This window comes from Myxocyprinus asiaticus, chromosome 9 (assembly GCF_019703515.2).
Source record: "Myxocyprinus asiaticus isolate MX2 ecotype Aquarium Trade chromosome 9, UBuf_Myxa_2, whole genome shotgun sequence".
NCBI lineage: Eukaryota > Metazoa > Chordata > Actinopteri > Cypriniformes > Catostomidae > Myxocyprinus > Myxocyprinus asiaticus.
In genome coordinates, this window is record NC_059352.1 from 28,006,617 (window position 1) to 28,030,056 (window position 23,440).

Consider the following 23,440-nt stretch of genomic DNA (forward strand, 5'->3'; position numbering starts at 1 on the left):
CGTGTTTCTAAAAATGAGTCTAAGAAAATATGAATCCTTGCACGTTTCTATTCAATATCTTGATCTATCCATCACATTATCTTGATGGAGCCTGCCTTGTCATGATGGGGCAGCTGAATGACTTCCTTCGGGGGAAGTTTTATTTGCAGGATTGGAGCAATTGTACCTTGTTTTATTAAATGCTGCTAGGTAGAATACGTGTAATATCTGATAAAGAGGGCTGAAACGGGCTGCGATGCCTACATGCCACCAGCCTGCGCATGCCTGAGAGCGCCCGCGCTCAAAACTGTTCTGGCGGATTGTGTGGACCCATTTTGGGTTAAACATTTCTGAATGTCAAGGGCTTTGTTCAAAGAATTGTGTGCCCAGGTTGGACCTGTTGTTGGGCCAGTCACAAGCTATCGCACACTCATAAAACACGCACAAATGGTCAAAACACGCCATCGTTTTGCGAATAAACTGTTTCCATCACCTTAATGCTAATGCGAAACTCTAGAAAATCCACTTCTGGCTAGCGCATTAAATTTAAAGCGAATTTTGAGAGTTTATTCGCATATCAATCGTTTCCACTTGGGATTTCTTATTCGCAATCTCAAAATTCGTATCTGAACTTTTTTGTACACATAAATCCTGCAAGACGGAGATGCGCCTCACAGGCTAGGTAATAATGAACATTCACAAAGAATTTGGAATAAAAAGAACGAGTACTGAATGAATTTGACACACCTGGTACCAGGAGGTTGAATTTTTCACTGCAAGGTAGGCATTGGTTTCTTACTTTAATCAGAAATGTAAGACTATTGCTTTGCTAGTAATGTATATTGTGATGACAGGACAACTGATAGATTTTGCTCATGCAAATTACTGTGCAAATGAACTCAATTTAAGAGGTTTAAATGCAAGTTTATACTAAAAATAATTTAAATTAAGACTAAATTTAAATATTTAAATTAAAGTTAAATTAAAACGTTTGGATTAAGAAAGCATAATGTGAACAAATAACTGCTGCTGGGGTTTAGATATGAGTAATGATTAAAAAAATCATGGATCAGAATACTGTCCACAGATATACCATAATTACTGATATTGTTAGCATAATAAACTTATGGTAGCTTTGTATTAGTAATCGATTTATTCAACAAAGAAATCTTTTTTTTTTTTTGTTGTTTTTTTTTTTTTTTTAACTGTGATATTTATTTATTTATTTTTCACCGTTTGAAGGAGATCCCATAATAATGTATAATGGTTTTACTTTAGTAGCGATAATCGTAAAAACTACACATCTTTGAAAAAATACTTTGTCTGATTTCAGGAAGATGTGAAAAGTTTCCACAGTTACACATTCAGCCAAATGAACAGATACAAGATGTTGCATACATAGGACTTTTAACTGTTTTTATAATCTTTTGTTGTTGGTGTATGTTTCCTCTTCACCAGGTGGCACAACTAAACTGCATTTCAGAAGGTCAACCAAATTCTAATCAGCACTCAATTAGAAGAATCTACAAACATAAGTTTCCAAAGATCTATATCCTACTGTACAAAACATTTTTAAGTTTCCACAAATGTTCGGTATTTCATAAAGAACTGTCAGCAATTCAAAGCCTGCAGAAGTAAACAGTGCAGTCAGTGTTTACAATGCTCTAAAAATGTAAATGACCCTCACCACATTCCATCTTTGATGGCATTCCAGCAATATTTCCCAAAACAATGATGGTTGTAGGGACTGCCATAGTGGTTCCATAAAACATAAAAAATAAAATAAAATAAAAAATAAAAATAAAAATAGAGGTTCCTAAATTGTGGGGGACATTTTACACCTGCTCCACAGTATTAACTCAATATTGATTTGATGTTATTCTTTCCTTGACCTTGGGGTGTCTGTGGCCCTGTAGCAAGGTCCCTTTTTCCATTAATATCCTGGTTTGATTGGGGCTCCAGTCCAGAAAACATTCCATGGGGCTCCAGTAATACAGTGCATCCGGAAAGTATTCACAGCGCTTCACTTTTTCCACATTTTGTTATGTTACAGCCTTATTCCAAAATGGATTAAATTTATTATTTTCCTCAAAATTCTACAAACAATACCCCATAATGACAACGTGAAAGAAGTTTGTTTGAAATCTTTGCAAATTTATTAAAAATAAAAAATGAAAAAAATCGCATGTACATAAGTATTCACAGCCTTTGCCATGACACTCAAAATTGAGCTCAGGTGCATCCTGTTTCCACTGATCATCCTTGAGATGTTTCTACAACTTGATTGGAGTCCTCCTGTGGTAAATTCGATTGATTGGACATGATTTGGAAAGGCACACAACTGTCTATATAAGGTCCCACAGTTAACAGTGCATGTCAGAGCACAAACCAAGCCATGAAGTCCAAGGAATTGTCTGTAGACCTCCGAGACAGGATTGTATCGAGGCACAGATCTGGGGAAGGGTACAGAAAAATTTCTGCAACATTGAAGGTCCCAATGAGCACAGTGGCCTCCATCATCCGTAAATGGAAGAAGTTTGGAACCACCAGGACTCTTCCTAGAGCTGGCCGCCTGGCCAAACTGAGCGATCGGGGGAGAAGGGCCTTAGTCAGCGAGGTGACCAAGAACCCGATGGTCACTCTGACAAAGCTCCAGCATTTCTCTGTGGAGAGAGGAGAACCTTCCAGAAGAACAACCATCTCTGCAGCACTCCACCAATCAGACCTGTATGGTAGAGTGGCCAGACGGAAGCCACTCCTCAGTAATAGGCAAATGACAGCCCGCCTGGAGTTTGCCAAAAGGCACCTGAAGGACTCTCAGACCATGAGAAACAAAGATTGAACTCTTTGGCCTGAATGGCAAGCGTCATGTCTGGAGGAAACCAGGCATCACTCATCACCTGGCCAATACCATCCCTACAGTGAAGCATGGTGGTGGCAGCATCATGCTGTGGGGATGTTTTTCAGCGGCGGGAACTGGGAGACTAGTCAGGATCGAGGGAAAGATGAATGCAGCAATGTACAGAGACATCCTTGATGAAAACCTGCTCCAGAGCGCTCTGGACCTCAGACTGGGGCGAAGGATCGTTGTCCTGTTGGAAGATGAACCTAAGCACACAGCCAAGATAACAAAGGAGTGGCTCCGGGACAACTTTGAATGTCCTTGAGTGGCCCAGCCAGAGCCCAGACTTGAACCCGACTGAACATCTCTGGAGAGATCTGAAAATGGCTGTGCACCGACACTCCCCATCCAACCTGATGGAGCTTGAGAGGTCCTGCAAAGAAGAATGGGAGAAACTGCTTGTAGCATCATACTCAAAGACTTGAGGCTGTAATTGGTGCCAAAGGTGCTTCAACAAAGTATTGAGCAAAGGCTGTGAATACTTATGTACATGTGACACTTTCTGGATGCACTGTATTTAGACAAGACATTCCACCAAATCTGTGGAATAAAGCCACTCTAGTTAGTCTTAATTTCATGATTCCTGTAAAGACAGGGATATGAAAGCATAAGGCTAACATACTGCATCACCAACTCAACCAGCAACTCTGTTCCTTGTTCATAAAATAAAGATGTTCCCATCAGAAGGATATTACAGAGTAGTTTAAACACAACTGACAGCTTCTGTTGTGACAAGCATTTACATGTTCCATACAGTCAATGCTTTACCAATATAATTTACAAGACTTACATGGATTTTTTTATTTTTTTATTTTATTTTTTTTTTTTGTTATGAAGTCTGAGATAGAGCCTAGTGTCCCTTTCCAAGGAAAGGGTTAAGGTGTGTCTGAGATAACTATCAAGAGGCCACTGTTCAACATTTTCAATAATAATTCTGTTGTGTTGACTTATTTCTATTATGTAATATTGTATTTGTATAGGTAGTACCAGCAGATAACTTAAAGGAATCATTCAATCATCCTCATGTTTTTTCCAAACCTGCATAACTATCTTTCTTACTTTCATTGCAACACAAAAGGAGATATTAGGCAGAATGTTAAGCCTCAGTCACCATTCACTTTCATTGCATCTTTTGTTCCATACAATGAAAGTGAATGATGAGAGGCTAACATTCTCCTTTTATGTTTCATGGAAGAAAGAAAGACATACTGGTTTGAAACAAGAGGATGAGTAAATGATCCCTTTATGTTATCTGCTGGTGCTACCTATAAAATGAAGCAAAATCAGCATGTAGTTAACAATTACATTCATGTTCCTGGCACATTACAATGTACAAATGACATTGCTGGTAAAAACCCAGGAAAGGTAGCCATTTCCCAAGAAGAATATACAAATTAAATTAAAACCAAGTCAGAATATTGAGATATTTCGTAAAATATGTGTGCTATGCGCAATGAAGTGAAAGCTGTTTGGCCCCTTCTAAACATTCATGCTATCATGTCTCTTTAGATTAGTTTAAGGCTACTGCAAAGACAAAAGGTCGTCATGATATTCTATCCTCCTTGGAAAGAAGCAATGAAGTCTGCAGAGGTCCAGGATGGGGTTTAAGACCATGGATAACAACCCCATTGCTTTAGGATCATGTTACTGGCACACTCACATAGAGCATTACATCACAAGGATACCCAGGATGTTTGGCAGCCCTGCCTGGTGTGTGCTTTTAAGAGTCAAAACTGTTTTTCCAGTTGAGAAGGGTATTATTTCTGTCAGTCCAGTAAGGTGCTTCTGCAAAGCTTAGGCATGTGGTGGAACTATATTTGTATCAATGGAATCTCCTTCTCTTTATCTGATAAATTATATCATCTGAAGTGTTTTTGAGTTTAAATGGCTTGTTATACTTTTGCAATAATTATACTAGTAAACACTTCACATTCTTCTAGTTTGTTATTTAGCTGATGCTTTTATTCATGAATTTATAGATTATTCATGATTATTACTGGGACAGACCCCCACAGAGCAACCTGAGGTTAATGCCTTGCTCAGTGGTGATAGTTCATGGACTGTTTCTTGTGGGATTTGAACTTATTACACTTCAGTTACTAGCCCAGAGCTTTAATCACTAGGCCATCCATGTTTAAATTCAGATACATTCTAATACTGTTGTGCGTATAATGGCATTCATTCATAATACTAGCATAAAAACAGCATAAAAAGAGATGGATGCTGACTTTTTCCTTTTGCCCTACTTTTACTGGCAAAATGTATCTATGAATGAAAACACAAAGCTCCTGAAGATGATAGGATTGCTTAATGTCTCTCTTTTGCTCAATACTCGACTGCATATATGAAATCCACAAAGGTCCTGTCGCGCAACATTAAAGCTGAAGTATGTAATTTCTGCACCACCGAACGAAATTGCAGAAAAAAAACAATGTTTTCAAAACAGCTTTCTGAATATGCCTCTCAACTGCCATTGATCAGACAAAGAGATAGCCCCACTTCCAATTCCCGCTATTGGTTGAGTGACGTTGTTGGGGCGGGTTTAAGCGGGTCACTCAAAACAAACACAGGAATTTTCATAGTGCCACAGAGACACAGTGTTTACAGTTTTCGAGAAAATTAACCTATCAATGGCTTACTTATAGTTTTCTCTGCATAATAACCTGGGATAGAATAAAGTATTTTAACACTGAGAAAGTTAAATGCCATTGTGTCAATTTTGATACATCTACCATCTGCCATGTGATTTGCCCTGTGATGTCAATGATGGAGTTTTGAAAAGCAAACATTGAATTTAATGAAAGCAATGTAAATTGTGGCAAAAAACTGGAGTGGAAAAAAAACATGACAAAAATAAATGAAAACATGGGGTCAGGACAGAGGGTTAGAGGATATGCAAGGATGGAATAGCCTAGTTTGTGACAGGTTTAAAACATCCATAACCCTCAAGCAAATGGGTTAAAATGTTTGGAAAGTATGTAACTTTGAATTATATATCCATAAATTCTCCTCTGGAATTCTCCAGAGCACAAGACAAATTATAATTGATGCGATCGCTCTTGTCTTTCTCCTTTTCCCATCTGTTTCCCCTTGGGAATGTGTTCAAAATCTATGTCTGAAATCTCTCAATCTTTGTTCCTTCTATGTTATCTTATTCTTTGGTTATGAGATACAGACAATTCCAGCAGATGCAAAAAGCAACTAAGACTAAGAACCATGGTTTAGCATGTTTACAGTTATGTATTTAGCTGTCGTTTTATCCATATAAGTTTATATGCATTTTTATCAGTTTGTGTGTTCCATGGGAATCGGATCCATGACCGTGGCATTGCTAGCACCATGCTCTACGAGCTGAGCTACAGGAACCAAAAGAGTCTTATGACAACTCGTAGTAATTCATATGAGATTGCAAAATGGGAAAAAATATGTACAACTTAGCTCTCACGAAAAGTTAGTTATTCCCATAGAGACCAACCAATAAACAAACAGAATTTCAAATTGATACAATACATGCATTACATTTTATATAGCAGTTAGTTATTTACTAAATGAACCAAAAGTATAAAAAGACCAAAACGTTTTTGGGCTTTGGATGGAAGAATAATTAATAATTCACTGCAAAAGATATAGGCCTAACCTTTTGCCCAACACATGTTCTATATACTTTAAATTCTATGAACTTGCACTGGCACTCATGAGGGCTGCAGTCTGCTGTGGAAAAAGGGGAAAAAATCTTCTTACAATTCAAGCTGCAACTTCTGCCAACATTCTTCAAAAATGGACTAAATATGTATTGTGTGTGGGAGTTGGTTTTGGTGGTTTACAAGGACATTTTTTAGGTTATACACTAGTCGTTATGAGGGTATTATGCTATAAAGGTGGTTTATGAGGACATCCCTAGTGTCACTGTAATTCAAACGGCTTAAAAAACATATTAAACAATGTTTTTTTTGAAAATGTAAAAATGCCACAAGATTTCAGTGATGCTTAGGTTTAGGGGTAAGGTTACGGTTGGGGGATAGAATAGTACATTTGTACTATGATAAAAAATCATTATGTCTATGGAGAGTCCTCGTAAACCACCAATACCAACATGTGTGTGTGTGTGTGTGTGTGTGTGTGTGTGTGTGTGTGTACATGTTAATGCTACATAGTGGGGATGAAATGTCCCCACAAGGAGAGTAAAACCTGAGATCACCTACCTTGTGGGGCCCAGCCAGCGGTCCCCACGAGGAAAATGTTTTTTGAAAATGTAAAAAGGCAAAAAGGTTTCTGTGAGGGTTAGGTTTAGGGTTAGGGGATAGAAATTATCGTTAGATCTGTATAAAATCCATAAAATGCATGGAAGTCTATGGAGAGTGTGTGTGTGTGTGTGTGTGTGCACATGTACCACAAAGGTCTGGCCAGTTACAAAAAAAGTTTCTTCACATTCTCGCTCTCCCTCCCATGCCATGCTCCAACATGAGGCAAGAGCACATGAGCTACTAAATAAGTGTCACCCTCTGTCTATCCTCATCTGTCAGTGTGTGACTGGGATTGAGTCTTGTGAAACAGCATAGTGAACATTCCTGTCTATATAGCATGCATTACATAGCAGTGCAAGAACCTTATCTGGGCTCTTACTGGGAAAAATTGTGACATAAGGGTAAATAAAACATTATCTGTGGATAAACATGTCTCAGTGAAAGCTTGGAATTCATGACAAACATGAAAACATTTGAAAACTGATTGCTATATAACCAGCTATTTCATAACACCCAGACATGGTGTTAACAGCAGATACAGGTGACATATACTTTGCAATGACCGATGACTAATTCATATTTGCAATGCTGCTAGAGACTACAACATAAAAAGCTTTCAATCTGTTGCTAGGTAATTTGAACACTTCATCAGTTTGTCATTCACCAAGCACGCTGACCTTCCCGTGAAACTCCTGATGTAAGTCAATGGATGTTCTCTAGACGGGAGGCACAATAACAAAGATCATAATTATCTTTAGGATGAATACACCTAAAAAAAAAAAAAATAAATACTGTATTAACTGGGAATGCAACTGAGAACAGACACCTCATGTTTTTAACTGAAACTCTCAAAATAAAATGCTTCAAGCTTTTTATTTATTTAAAAAATATATATATTTATTGACTGTGGCTGGAAGCCTGTAGAGAAGGAATGGAGAAACAAATTTCCTCATTTCGTTATAAAGTAATTCTACATATATCTGATATATAAACATCTTTAATCATAGCTGGTTCCATGGAGACATGCCTCTCCCGAATACACACACCACTGTGACTCATAAAATAGCTACTTTACACTGAATATTGCATAAAACACCGTAACACACCTTAAACCAGCTGGGTGTCACATCTAGATACTTAGGACAGGAAGGTGATACTTTTGCCACTTTCTGTTGCTCCACATTCAGCACTCATTTGTAGATAGTAAATAGGAGAGATCCATTTACCTGACAAGATTATACTGACTCAGTTATACCACACTTTCCATTAGTGTAATGCTTTTGTGTTGACAGGTTTGAGTCAAAGTAGTTAATTGGTTTCAATACATAGAAGTAGATAGTATTTTTTTTTTCTAATCACTTAAAATTTTTATTTTAAGATTGTACAAGTTTTAATAGTTTGTTATTTTAGTGCATCTGTTTGTTAAATATACCATTCAATGTGTATGTGTTATTTGTTAGTCAATAGAGATTTGCTTCCAACAGATGTCAAAGTTATTAGGCAAAAAATACAGTATTTTCCATTATAAAGCAAACCTAAAATTAGAAAACCATAGCCTTCTTTGGAAAGGCAAAGGGGAAAAATCTGGTGGTGGAGATTCATTCCGTGCACTCTGAGCAGGACGTTTTGGAATCTCAATGGGTCTCCATGGAAACTGATGGAAAAAAACATTTGAGTTGAACTATTTTTCTAGGTATGAGTTAAGGTCTTCCTGGACAAAGAACATGTTAATAACATCTTTAGACCATGTGTAAATGCCAGAATAAATTGTGTGCTTTCCATTTGCCCTGATAGTGAGTTCAGTTCAATGTGATTGACATACATGATCACTAGTGGAAAAATTATTTCAACAAAATCTCTTAAACATTGGTGGAATTAGTATGTATGATGGGTATACTATTTTACCATGTTTATTTTTAACCAAAGAATTGTGAATAAACCACAAAATTCACCATGACAACCCCTGAACACCACCCTCATAGCAGTAGTTAAAGTATGTTTCTTTGGATGAACATGCACTATAGCAGTGTTGGGGAAGCTACTTACTGTAGCCTCTAAGCTACAAGCTAGGCCTAATTTCAAAGGGATAGTTTACTCAAAAATTTACATTTTTACATTTACTCATGCCTCATGCCATTCCAGATTTGTATGACTTTCTTTATTCTGCTGAACACAAACAAATATTTTTAGAAGAATATTTCAGCTCTGTAGGTCCAGACAATGCAAGTGAATGGAGATCAGGCCTTTGAAGCATTCATATGACTCCAGTGGTTTAATCAAGTCTTCTGAAGTGATCCAGTTGGTTTTGAGTGAGAACACACCAAACTATAACTCTGTTTTCACTGTACATCTTGCCTTTGCAGTCTCTAGGCACTAACATGATTTTTAAGTTTGCAATATAATGTGTTAAATGTAGCATTTTAAGATGCTACACCACTATTCGTTCAACATGATCACATGGGAAAGTCGGAATGTTGCTTCCAAATATTCCAGTACCCTGACATACCCCAAAAATGCAGATTTACTGACAAGCGCCATATCCCATCAGACATTTTTGCATCGGTTCAAGTGTGTTTACCTTCTCCTGTGGCGCAACCAGGCACTGCCATGTGGGAGATCTGGGTTCTGATTTTCCCTATAAGAATACATTTTTATTCCACTGATGGTTAGGTTTAGGGTTGGGGTTTCGGGTTTGGAGTTAATAAATATGCATATCTTTACTCTATAACATCCTTTACAGCTAAAAATAACTCGCTTTACGAATCACTTTTGGCACCCCTCTGCAGACATTTCACCCAAAAACTGGGCCTCAGACGGCATGCCCATGGACCGCCCAAGTCCGTTCTCTAACCGCCTGATGCATATAGCACACAAAACTGGAAAACACTTTCTCAATCAACTCGGCACAAATCTGACTGGCTGGTTTGATGGAACTTCCGCGAGTAGACGCACACAGGACATTTTATCAGTCTGCCTGGAAGCCAAGTTGTGTTCACAAGTTTCCGCGTTGATACAAAGAGCACTTTTAAGGATGAAATAATCACAGAATTTGCCTAAGTTTGCCAAATTAGTGACAAATCTTTTAAAGATATTCAGAGTTTCGAAATTCTCTATAATGAGGTTTTCTGTGCTGTACTCAAACTCATATTTTCTGCTGTTCTCCTGTGTGTTTTCTGAGCAATTGTTTGCAGAGACTCATGCGATATTATATAAATGATTTTTTCTCCCATGTCAGTCTTTTATTATGGTATGATACATCTCTGATAACCCAGCCCCTAAAAACCCCCACTGATTGGTCGCTTAACATGTCAGTTAGATGGCTTTTCCAATCTTAATGGGTGGTTCTTGGCCAAGTGAAGCTGCTATAGAGCTTGGAGGATCTGGAGGGTGTCTGGTGGTTTTCCAGAGGGTTCCGAAAATGTGGCATGTAAGAAATCCAAAATGGCGTCTCGAGTACCTTTTTTAATTTTTACAGCATATATGTTCATCTGAAGAAATGGTTTAGCTGGGCATAGCTAGTAAGACCTTATTGTGAGCAGATGTGTCCAACAAAGCCGGTTGTGAAAAAATAAAAACCTTCAAATTTTCTGGAATAGACTCAGTCCCTAATGATTCCACTGAAATTCAGGGAGCTTGGGAAGCCTGCTAAAACAAGCTATGTGCCAAGAATGGCATTCCCCACAGAACATTGTGTGATGTTCGTATGCATACAAACAGATGTTGAGTCGCTCAGTCCACAGACTAGACCTCTAACATAGACGGAACAGTACGAATGTACACAGTGAATAAAAAAAGAAGAATTGCAATGAGTTATTAATTAAAGTGCAGTTATATACAAATGATTTAAAAGCTCTGGAACCTGAGAAGTCATTGCAAATAGGAAGTAATGTTTCTGGAGGTAGAAAGTGGTGATTGCTTACACACCAGGGCTTTAGTTGACCTTGAAGTGTGCTGGAGCCCCCTGACAAGAGATACATTTCAATGGGAGCATTCCTTGCCTCTGTACTCCTTCAGCTGAGAAAAGTCACACTGATCCGCTACAAGTAAACCCGCCAGCCAGGTATCTTGCAAAACATGTATGGAATGCCAGCTCACACCTACTGAAGGAGGCATGCAAAGCAAAATATTTATCTTGAAATCAGAATCCTGCTGAAAATCACACAAGATCCTGTTATAGTAGTTTCTGGTATACTTACGTAGCTAACAATAGCTCAGCTTTTATGCAAACACTTTTCATGCATAATCTGAGCATTAATCTTTTTGTTCAGGGTGTATGCATAAATTACGTTCCTATTAAAAGAGGATCATCATATTAAAGAACTCTATAAGATCATTTATTCTGAAACATGAATGTATAGCCACTGCTGGCTGGCCCAAACACCAAAAAGGCTGCACTTACGCGTGAATCATTTGTCTGCATTCTTTAGAAAACTATTTCAGAAATGTGCCTGATGAACAGATCTTGGGAGTCAAAGTCTTAAGAGATTAATGTTGCTGACAGGGTAGGGAGGAAAGTTGAAACTCTACCAGACACATTTTTTGGCATTAATTATATAGTTTGTTGCTCATCCAAGCCATAAGAACACATGAGAAACCCAATCTGATTACTGCTAAAGACAAAAGGAGAACAGCACTTCTTGCAATGTCCAAGAGTTGTCAGTAAAAAAAATCTCCCATGTGAAGCTTACAGAGACCAAGGCATTCTTTGTTTGAAAATTTTCAAAACCTAAAGTTCTAAATTCTGAAACCCAAATCTAACCCTAAGTTCTAATGACCTTTAAAAGCTTTTGGTTAATCACTTTTGCAATTTTGCTGCCATAATGTACTTAAATTGGTTTGGTCTGAATTGTGGGCTTTTGCACTTATTTTGTTTTAACATATTTGCTGTTGATGAGCACAACATACTTTTTGCAAGTCTGTGTGTAGAGATCACAGCCACTCTTGATGAAGACTGCTTGCCAACAGTGAAGCAGGTGGCAGAATTGTTTTATCATTGTGAATAAGGCTCCCTTCTGCTCAGAAAGAAAGATGCCATTCATGCCAATGTGGGGACACAGATAAGAGCGGTTTTTACAGACTTGCACTTGTGAAACATCTCAGGGGGGCATTGTGGCGAGCAGGACAGGGCCGAGCGGCGTCTGGGCAGAGCGAGGCCGGGAAGATAAGTGATGAATGAGTTCCACCTGTGTGCCACACCGGTCTCACGTTCCAGTGAGGGGCAGCAGGAGTATTTAGGGAGAGAGAGACGCATGAAGCTGTGTATGTGTGTTCGGCGCATCTGCAGGGAAACAGCATGTGAAGTTGTTTAATGTTATGTTTAAGAAATAAATGTCTACGTGTTTGTCAAGCCGGCCCCAGCTTCCTCCTTTCCCATCCTTGAATTGTTACAGGCATACCACACAAAAGTGCATCTGTTACAGGATACAGACCAACTGACACATTGTATTTGTAAAGATATATATTAAGGTTTTATTCAAATTACTGAAATGTTAATGACATACAAAAAAATTTCCCAATCTAGAAGTTCACAGCAACATCCAAATATGGGTCAACCAGTTTGAACTGCATTTCTACATTTCACCTCACTAATGCTCATATTTTTTATTATTTAACTTAAATTGTAATGCAAATCTTTGGCATTATGTTCACATCGCAAAATACCAAAAAGTAAAATAATATACAAAATATATTAAATTCTCTCGTTTCAAAACAGCCCTTTCTGTAAATAGTCCAAGTAGTGAGCAAAAAAGCATTTAAAAAGTATGACTCCGTTACAAACATTGACCAGCAAATACATTGTATCGGAGGCGTTAGGAAAATAAACATAGGATGTAAAGAGTGAGAAAAGGTTAAATTAACATGGTACGATACTTATTACCTACATAGATAGACTGATGGTTACAAATGGCAGCTGCTTATACCATTATCCCACTGTCTAAACCAATACAAGTGCAGTCTAAATTGAGCACAAATATTTCAGACAGACAGAACAAAAGAAATGTTAAATTCTCAGCAAACCTCTCATAAATAAAGGCTAATCACAGTTGCTAGACTGAGAACCATGGATAAATTGTCAAATGTTCTGAGTCACAGAATGTAAATAACCTTTCCATTTAAATGCTTGAAATAGAACCAGCTACCACAGCACTATGGAAATAAACAGATCCAAAAAGAGGATGGTTGTCTAAATGCCAACGGTTCTGAACAGGGCCAAGGGTCAGACTGCAGATAGCCTTTTTCCTCTGAGCAGGGGCATTCCACCACTGAGGAATGTGATTAGCTCAAGCTTGTCTGTGAGGGAATAGAATTGGTGGATGCAGTTTTGGGCACAAAATAATAATAATAATAATAATATGGAATCTGTGCTTCCTAAGGGTAGCAGTTCCCCTAAGTGTCACTAAAAAGAGAAGACAGAAGTATGCACCCTTCCACTGTCCACAAAAGGAGATGTCCCATTTCACTATTTAAAACGGGGAGAGAAAAGCTCCCACTGTCAGTCAGTTATAATAAGAACACCAACTGTAATGATAATTTAGTCAAAGGGAGTATTGTCCAGATGTATTTACCCAACTATTCTTGTAAATGGTCTAATCCTCGGCCTAACGGTTCAAACTGTATTTGAGTTCCCACAATCTAAACTATTCTTTTCTTGATATATAAGGATGATGCAGTTGTGCCAGATCATCTACTAAACATGGAACATGTAAAGTTAGAGATATATTCATATACATTTTTTATCTAAGAATGTGGGATATTCTTACATGGGTTGGTATACTTAGCTGGCAAAAAAGAACACTGCCTCTGGTTTCTTTAAGGAAAGCAAATGCAAAAACATAAATGTTTATCACAATCAGTGGGATAGTTCTTAATGCTTACAGCACTCACTAACTCAACATCACACAGTCAGCAGCAATACATATAAATATGTTGCATAAAAATGAACATAAACATATATGATGTGTTTATATGCACCTATGAAGTCTCACTGTAACTTTTTGTAGTAGAGTACTGTCCAGGTACCTCAGATTCAGTCTTGCTAGTTGAGTCACCAGCTGAGATGGAACAATATTTTTTTTTAATGTGTGGGGAACTTGTCAAGGGAGCTCAGCTCCTTCCTTCACAGAGTTCTTCCCATCTGTTGCTGAAGTTCTCTTCAATGTTAAGTTTTCTTACCGATCTCTTCCTCTCAGTTCCTGATGCAGAAGCTGACTGGCTCCAATGGCATCCATGCTCAAGGCAAGCACAGCTTCTCTTAACATTTAACATTAGTAGTTTTCAGACCAGGACCGAGCAAGAATCCTCTTTTTGTAAAAGCAGCATTAAGCTGAATAGTGCTCATCTCATGTATCCACTCTTTTTTAGATGAGAATTTCTACCATGTCATTTTCAACACTGCTGTTGATCTGAGTTGTGTTGAGAGAGACCAGAGGTGTCTCTGAGTTGTTATCTGTAATGAAATACAAGATTTTCAGTTTTTTTGACTAATACCTGGATAAAGTGGAACATTTTACAAAAACCGTTTGAGTTCACTCCCCAAGAACCACTTTGACAGGGTAATCAGATTACCCTTTAACCACTTAAAAAGGGAGAAAATATATATAATTTATAGAGAGAACTTCAAACCACTGTGTGATGTCGTTGTCACCTACATGTCATACAAATTAACTACATGCTCATAATAGGTTTCACATAATACTAGAAGAATAACCATATGTGCTTATAAAACCAAATAAATAAGTGCAAAATAGAGATGGGTGTAGATGGGAAAAGAAGGAGAGATTCTAAACGGGTGGAAAATGTCAGCGTTGATGGCTTACACACCAGAGCCAGGGGCAATGGATGGTTCTGGAGCAGATGAAGTGGCAGCAGGTTCTGCTTTAGGGTTTGTCTCCTCTACAGACTCCTCGCATTGGGTGCTGCTGTCTCGGCACTGGGCTTTGGCGAGTGGATGGTGCAATGGGGGCAATAATGCGGCTGCTGTTTGGTCATCTGAGAGGCTCTTCCCTGCAATCGCAGACAGAAAAGGAAAGGGTTTAATTACTAGGACTGCCATCGCGCAAACATTTACTATCCTGTACACTCCCTTTACTATTCTGGAGAATCTATTCTAGAAAACAGGAAGACCAAAATGCATTCCATTACACAAGACGTAAACTATTTCAGGAACAGCGGCTAGTCGCTGCACTCGTTTTATTTTGGTTGACACATTCTTCCTTGGCGACATTACATAGCCACTAAGTAAAGAAGCCACCAGTTGCCCAGCTAAACGTATATGTAATTTTTGGTTGAGGAATGTTGCAGCTATACGCTTTTGGCCTGTGGCGCTGCACCACTATGTTCACCTTTTGTTCGGGTTGCTGAAGCTGTTTCGACTGTGTTGATGGAGGGGACAGATCGAGCAGGACGTAGGCCTGTCTCAGGTCTACCTTGCTCTCGTCGTGAGCGATGCTGCAGGACCTTTATAATGGCATCTTTCTCCAAAAGTTGACCATAAAGCGCACGAATCCTGGTGAGAACACAAAGACTACTTTGAGGTACAGCTCTATAATAAATTCCTAAACGCATAATTTTGCGAACAAATTAGACAGAATTGACTGTTGTCACAAAGAAAGGAACAGTGGGCGTACCTGTTTTCCATCTCCTGATGCCTGTGGTTGGGGGATGGCAGGTCCTCATTAAAGCTGTTATTTGGTGAATGGCGAGGTGAGTTGTTGATGATAGTCGTATCCCTGGAAAGAACATTACAGTTATTCAGGAGGCAAACATTACTACTAATAATTTCTATTTCCTGTCCTTTAAGGCTAGGCTTTTCTACTGGCTCTCTGTTGACTCACCTCTGGGCTGCTGCAGTAGCTGCGGCATCCATGGCAAACTGACGCATTGTGCTCTCCTCAAGATACTTTTGCTCCCAATGGGTGATGTCGGCCTCCAGTGCCAAAACTTGCTCCTCTCTTTCCATCAACCTATGTTGTAGAGATGACACATTCAAGTCTGAGAAGGATCCAGGGCTCATCTGCTGGGCTTGAGACTGCCACTGAAAGAGAGTAAAGATGTGGTTGAAGAATGATATTCCAACACATAAGATACCCAATGAGACCATCCAGTCTGATGCATGAATGAGGTCTGTTTTTACCTGTTGAGCTCTCAGACTCTTCAACTCCTGCTCCAGTCTGGTCCGTAGTCGTAGCTCCAGTGATTCCCTCTTCTCACATGCTGCCTGCAACTGTGCCAATGCGCTCTGCAACCTCTCCACCTTCTCCACATATGCTCTCTTCCTGCGTAGCTCCTCTTCCAGCTGTCTATTACGTGTTTGAGCAGATATCAATGCCTGCTCCAAGGCTTCTCGCCGCCTCTTCCACTCCTCTCCTGAGCCTCGTAGATGCAGCAGCTCCTTTTCAAGACGTTCACGCTCTCGCAGATGATCCTCATCTGTGGAGAGAAAGAGACAGACATTGTGAGGACTATGCGGAATGATGGGTACTAAACTCTTACTAACTCTACTACACTATTCAAGTGGAGAGCTCTCACTATGCGGTAACGGTACAGCCCCAAATTTGTCCAAGTATTGCCCAATCATATTTCCTATGGAATGTTGTGATCATGCACAGTGAATACTGTTCAGACATTATGCATAGTTGTTAGGCAGGTCACAAAATGAATGGCCATGCTTTAGGACTGGGATGTATCCAAAGTATTCTTGCATCTGGGCTGCATTCTAACCGATTATAAGGGGATAAGCTTCCCACAAGAGTCTGGAACAAAAGAGGGATGCTTAATTTACACACATCTGTCTGGGTTGTAGGGGAGTGGCCAAGTCTCCGCATGTCCTTTGACCTACACTGCAGACTGCTTTAGAATTCCCAGATTACAAAAGCGATTCATGAATTGCCATTAGGGATGCTGAATTCCACAAACCCACATACTCTCCTAAGATCACTTGGCACAGTGAAAAGGGACAGAGTAAATCTCAACTCACATGTTTTTGGGTCACTCTGAATACCTTGCGAAATAGAAAACAAATTAGACAGCAATTAGTGTTTCATGCCTCTTCTTCTCTAGGGCCCTGATTATACAACCCAAAACAAATGCCTTTGGATGGAATGCAGACTCTTATCCGCTTACGCACACAGGCACGTCTTTGTACCAATTGGATCTCTGGAATGCTTCTGAGCCAGGCAGTAAACAAGCAAAGCAAATACCTCCACAAGGTCATAAAGCATAATGTTAACATACACATAATTTTAAGCCTTCAGAGGAGCTGAATCCTGCCTAGGATATGCCTCTGTGTAACTATGTGTTGGATTAGGAAGAGGTTTATCTCAGTTTGGGGGGGGGGGGGGGGCGGTTAAACTGTCATTCCATAAGGGTCAATGATTGTACCAAAAAACAACAAACCCCTCTAAACTGATAACAATCCCTATTAGGATTAGCTAAATGAATCCAGTTTACCCTAACACAGTTCTGAATTCTTCAGTGCTAATATGCCCAAAAATGGAGAGCCAGAGAGCCAGGTCTTCCATGAATCTGCCATAGGTATCTCGGGGAACCAAAAGAGGTTGCATAGGGCCTCAGAGGCTAAAATAGGGGTGGGGGTGTTGGGCATACCAGGAGGCCAGAATATACCAAAATACCAGGTCCAGGTCACATTTACTTTGTGATAATAATGGCCTGTGGTCAAATTCCGAAAGCAAGTTTGCAAAATACATTCACTGGGTTTGAGTCAGTACCAAATAGGAGCTATTCACTAAACTCTACATGCTACTTAAGTTTGTAAAAAGCACCGTCATTTACTATGCTAATGGGCCATTTCAGCTTAGCAAGCAATATATCAAAACAAACGCTTTCTCAGGAATCACAGCAATGATGAACATGCAGTGCACTATTGTCAGAGGAATGCATCGTTATACCTACAATGTAAACATAAAAACTCAGTGGGAACAGCTGGGGCTTCTTGCACATTAGGGGAAAGACAATTTTTAGAGAAGCCAAGGGGAATTCTTACTTTGCTCAACCAGTTTGGCAAAGGCATGCTGACTCTTGTCTTCCACTTCCATAGCTGCTCTCTGTTTGTTGGCTGTTTCCAGGCGATCTAATGTGGGAGTTAACAATTATATGTATCGCCTCATACCTAAATATGTAGCTCATATTTCAAACACTGAAGACAATTACTGAGGTATGTGAAACATCTTACCCCTGAGATCTCTGTTGAAGTCATGGAGTCGCTTGATTTCACCTTCGAGCTTGTTCCTCATGGTTTTCTCGAGGGCTTCTCTCTTTGCAGATCCCTTCATTAGGGTCTCATAGGCCTCAGTTATCCTCGGAATCTCCTGCTCCAGCTGAAAGAGAAAAGAAAGGCATCTTAATATCCACCATGTCCCTTTTGCCCACAGGAATCCACAAATGGTCATCTGAATAAGCTTATAGGATACCTTATTACTTACACATAAGCATAATGACTAAAGGATCAGAAAGAGGGAATGACAGTTAGATAAAAAAGTGAAATAGACAGAAAGAGCATAGAATGTGCTTTGTCTGAGCTCTGCGTTGCTTCTGCTCACAAGTGAATCACTCTCTCAGAGCTCTTCAGGGACTGGGAATTGAATCAACATTCCAGAAGGAACACTTATGAGTCCCAGGTGTCTGCACATTCATCTGTACATTCAACAAAGGAACAGTAAGTGTTGACGGCATACCATCAACAGAGGAACAGTTCTCCAAACTTTATGCACCTATATGGCATTTGTGACAGGGAAAACGACTCATGAAAGGGCACATTTTACCCCAAAACGAATAGACAAAGTGTGACCAAGTGAAGGTTTGAACTGTGATTATAGTATTTTATTGGATGAGAACTGTAGTTGTTGACACTGATGAAATGAATGTGTTGGTAAATTCATAGAGAGGACCCTACTTGCCATGTGGGGTTCTGTATAAGAGTGAAAGTGAAAGGGGCTATTCAGATGGGGAATCCACAGCTGTGGGGTCTGGCTGTTGTTCTTTGCGTCCCAATCCGTCAGCTGTGGGCTACGCAGAGACACTGGGATGAGCTAAGGCATCTGCTTCTATTGGCATCCCATTGGAATCCTAACAAAGAGGGCCATAGAGCAACTCAGGGAGGCCTCCCCCTTCTGAGTTACAATATATCGCTCTATATGAAGGCAGCTGGATCTTTCTAATCTGCTGTACTAGAATGGTTCTCTTTTAAGGTTGTTCAGGTTCCAAGTGCTAAATACATTTTATTTTAACTGAAATTCAATCCGCATTAAACCACTGTATGACATATTTAAGGAGAACCAAGATGAATGTGTTTGCGTGTGGGAAAGCTCAATAAAGCTATAACACAATAACTAGCCAAATAAAGCTTTGCAAAACAAATGCCAAGATAAGCTAGTTTTTCTTTCCTTGTTCTGCTATGACATTCAGGCATTCTGGTGATGACATTATCACATTGCAGAAAAATGCCTGACATGGCAGGCATGGGTAAATTCAGTGTTTTCTCCGATAGCTAAATAAGTCACTGAGAAGTTTCACACAGTCAATAGGAATGAGTCCTTTTCAAATTAAATCAGAATTGTTGTGATCCTCTCCCTGCACACATTCCTACACGGCAAGAGGGCTAAACTTCTAAGAATGCAGCAGCTAGAAAACATCGGTGCACAATGATTTCTTCTGTCTATACCCTTTGTAGGTCACTTCTGAGAAAGACTCAAAGACCACAGCTGCCACCTTTGCATTTATGCAAAGTGTGGGGTTATGCCAAGAATATCACAGTCCTAGGAAGTTTCTAAGAAGTCGCATGAAACAAAGAGCCCTCTCTCTTACCTTTTGTAGCCTTGCTGCCTTCTCACTGTAGCTCTCTACTTCTCCCCTCAGCCTCTCGTTCTCTTTAATCAGCTGCTCCATTTGACAGTTATTTGTGGGGATACTGTATCCTCCAACAATGACATCCTGGCCAGCAAGGGTCACTATGGGCAGGCTGCTATGGTGGTGGACTTGTGATTGGGTTGGAAATAACCTGATAGAAAAACAGACAGATAAATACAAATTCAGCACCTATTACTGTGCCATAAACACCAAATTAGCAACAATCTACCATGGCATTCAATAGAAGATCAACACCAGTAGCTGAAAGTACCTGTGATGTTGTGAGTGAAAAGCAGGAGGGGGCTCTTTGTAATAGTGTCCATGTTCCTGTGAATGGCTAAGCATATATCCAGGGGATCTGACCATGAAGGGATACTCCGGGGGTGGACCACGCAGGTCTGGCTCATGAATTGACCTCTCAATCACAACAGGCCCAGGGTGATTATTGGAGAGCTGAGGGTAGCTATGTGATGAGTTCATGGGAACATTGTCATGGGCACAATTCCTCTCCAAAGAGAGCTGCATGAGGCGTTCGCTGAGTGAGCGAGCATGCTCCCGTTTTATATCCCACATGCTTTCGTCCTGCTCAGACCCCACAACCACTCCAGGGGTCTCGAGATATCCAACCTGCCCCCTCTGGTAGGCCAGGTACTGGGAGTGTGCTTTCGCCTCTTCATAAGTAGGCAACTCCTCTGTGTGGAGCTGATAAAGTTGGCAGATGGGACTCTCTGAATGCTGGTAGTCCCCTTGGTGCTCTTGGCCCTGAGGCTCCTGCCTGGTGGACAACTGGGGGGAAAGGGATTCCTCTTGCGTTAGGCTCTCCAGAGACGAGCAAGGGCTTCCTGCACCTCCACCGCTGCTGCCTCCACGCAGAGCCTGCTGTTGGATGGCTAACAAAGTAGGATCTGTGGGGTTCCCATAACGGAGCTGCTCCTGAATCAGTCTGTGCAGCATCGTGCCTGACGAATCCTCCGCGGTTCTCATTTCAGTCTGTTTTTTGTGCAACAGCAATCAATGATAATGTTATGAGAAATTTTCTGATTGGACTGTGTACCTGATTAAAAAATAAAATATAAAAAAGGTCAATACAAATTTTCAAATGCAAACCTTTTCTATTTTTGCTCTTCTGTATTGAAACTATATAAAACACTACAATGAGTTGAAACACCACTGCATACTCTACAGAAACAGCAAACACAAGTAAGTGATGTCACACTCACTCCACATGCTTCTAGGCTCACTGCATTTACCCATAGCAACACCACGTTTGCCAAAAATACCACTAGCACCATCCTCCAACAGCCATCATGCATTCTGCATTTCACATGTTCCAAAAACAGAACTTTAAAAGGGTCCACATACTGGATATGTAAGCAAGTAGCACTTGTAATGTATGCGCAATAGGGCATACTCAAAACATCAAACAATAGAAAACAAAAAAGAACACAAGACAAAATAAAAAAGTTTTAAACCAAAGTTGAACAGAGTAAATGGAATGTGTGTAATTCCCATAAACTTTCCAAAGTTGCGACAATTGTTACCTGCTACAAACACTTTCAAATTCCTAGCCAGTGTCTCACCTCTGTTTCCCAGCCCCAACTGCAATATTACATTCTAACTTGTCAAATGCTATGTAAGGAAGATTGTAAACGTTGGCTAGTTCCTCGTTCTTTTCACGCAGTGTACCCAGAACGTACAACCACAATGTTATTTCTGCCAAAACAAAACATTCCATTTATATGTGCAACACGGGGGCAACGCGTCTTGTATGTACAATTGTTGGATGAGCAGCTTGTACAAAATCCTAAAACCATATCGTAGACATACAGACAGACACACAGTAGACTATCAAATTAATAGTTTACTGGTAAAAACCTATCCCAGGAATGTGCCATAAAAGTCGTCCATCTACAGAGATTCTCAATCAACAGAGCACTTCTTTAAAAAACCTTTTAAACTCACCAAATCACAGTCGCATCACGAATAAAAATTATGTGCCGTGGTTTGTACTCATATATCTGTTTAACGATGTAGTCCTTAAGAAAATTCGTTGAGTAAAAGGCTTATATTTCCATGCATAGCCTATGTTTCAGTTCAGTGCGCGTCTGGAGAGCTCCTCCAGCAGACTGAGAGCAGAAGGGGAGGGGCACCGCTAATAAATGACCGAGCTCCGATTGTCCGCGGCCCCTGGAATGCGTGGAATGCGAAGGCTGCGAGTCCCTCGGGGATCAAACACAGTTCCGCTTGTCGCTCGCCCCACCTCCTTTCAGAGAGTGCAGGGAGAGCCAATAGTATCGCGGTGCGCGTAACGAGCGGAACTGCATTCATTCGCCGCCGCTCTCAGCACAGCCAGCGCTTGTCTTGCTTCACCAGTTGAGGCGTTTTTTTGTTTGTTTGTTTGTAACAGTAAAAAGGATGCTGAAAAGGTCGTCGCACATTGTGTAGTGAAACTTTAAATTCTTTTGTTATTCTGTTTTGTTTTACCTTCTTTTGAAGTTACAGTTAAGTTAATTATAGGTTAATTTATACCCACATAAACCAATGGAAAGGTTGTCCTCTAAGATAAGGTTTATGTGTGTTCTTTGATATAAAAATAATTTTCTATATAAGCCCTACTGCTACTTTTTATAGCCACTTTTTGTAACAATTTTATCGTTAAAACATGCTATTTCTGTAATTTTCTGTCGTAAATCACATTAAATGCTTTATAATATCATAACTGGTATCTGGGTTAATGACGTGACGCTCTTAAAAAAAAGTTCTCCTGTTCATAAATACTTAAAACTACAATTCACACAAAATACAGATCTACTATGATGAACATGTTTTTCAGTTTCTGAGTTCAAAATCATTTTTATTTGGGGTTTAATTCAATGTGTAAGCAGTGTAACAATTTATTTCAGTAAATAAAGCTGAAATAAAAAATGGAAAATGAGACATTAAAATTTAATTGAAGGTGTGATCAACATACAGGTAGCCATGTCATATAACAAACAAACAAAACAGAGAGGACCCCTTTGGCCAATAACCACTGTTTTATATTAAATATCAAAATGTCATTTTTATGACTTGTTCAGGTCAAATGAAATAATCCTATGAATGTTTTTTTATATGCATGACTCAAAAAACTCTGATATTAAAAAAAATAAAAAATCTAGAAAAATATGTTTTAAAACCTCACTGAAATAAGGAAAGTACAAGGAAAATATTTTAATGCCTTTTAAAGTCATTAAATTGATTTTTTTGTAAAAATAAAAATAAAAAATTGCCATAAATGTTTTAAAAAAAAAATTATAAAAGCATTATTGAAATAAAGATTAAATTTCTACAAACTTGACACTGTTTAAAAATAGATTTTAAAAAGATTTCTCATTTTGATTACCTGACCACCAGACATTTATTTGTCAGTGACCCATATTCTTGTTATAATTCATTGTTTTGTGATAACGGA

The 23,440-nt window shown here is 39.4% G+C and overlaps 1 protein-coding gene across 1 annotated transcript; it reads right to left on the bottom strand.

Moving 5' to 3' along the window:
- Positions 1–12,576: 12,576 nt before the first annotated feature.
- On the bottom strand, positions 12,577–22,152 carry LOC127446509 (angiomotin-like 2a). The gene is made up of 11 exons (XM_051707480.1): positions 21,952–22,152; positions 20,261–21,043; positions 19,948–20,140; positions 18,317–18,461; positions 18,128–18,214; positions 16,259–16,554; positions 15,960–16,159; positions 15,753–15,854; positions 15,468–15,631; positions 14,947–15,129; positions 12,577–14,572 (listed from the first exon to the last, which is right to left on the bottom strand). The coding sequence occupies exons 2-11, from the start codon at positions 20,971–20,973 to the stop codon at positions 14,484–14,486; spliced, it is 2,172 nt and encodes a 723-aa protein (XP_051563440.1). The 5' UTR covers positions 20,974–21,043; positions 21,952–22,152; the 3' UTR covers positions 12,577–14,483.
- Positions 22,153–23,440: the final 1,288 nt, after the last annotated feature.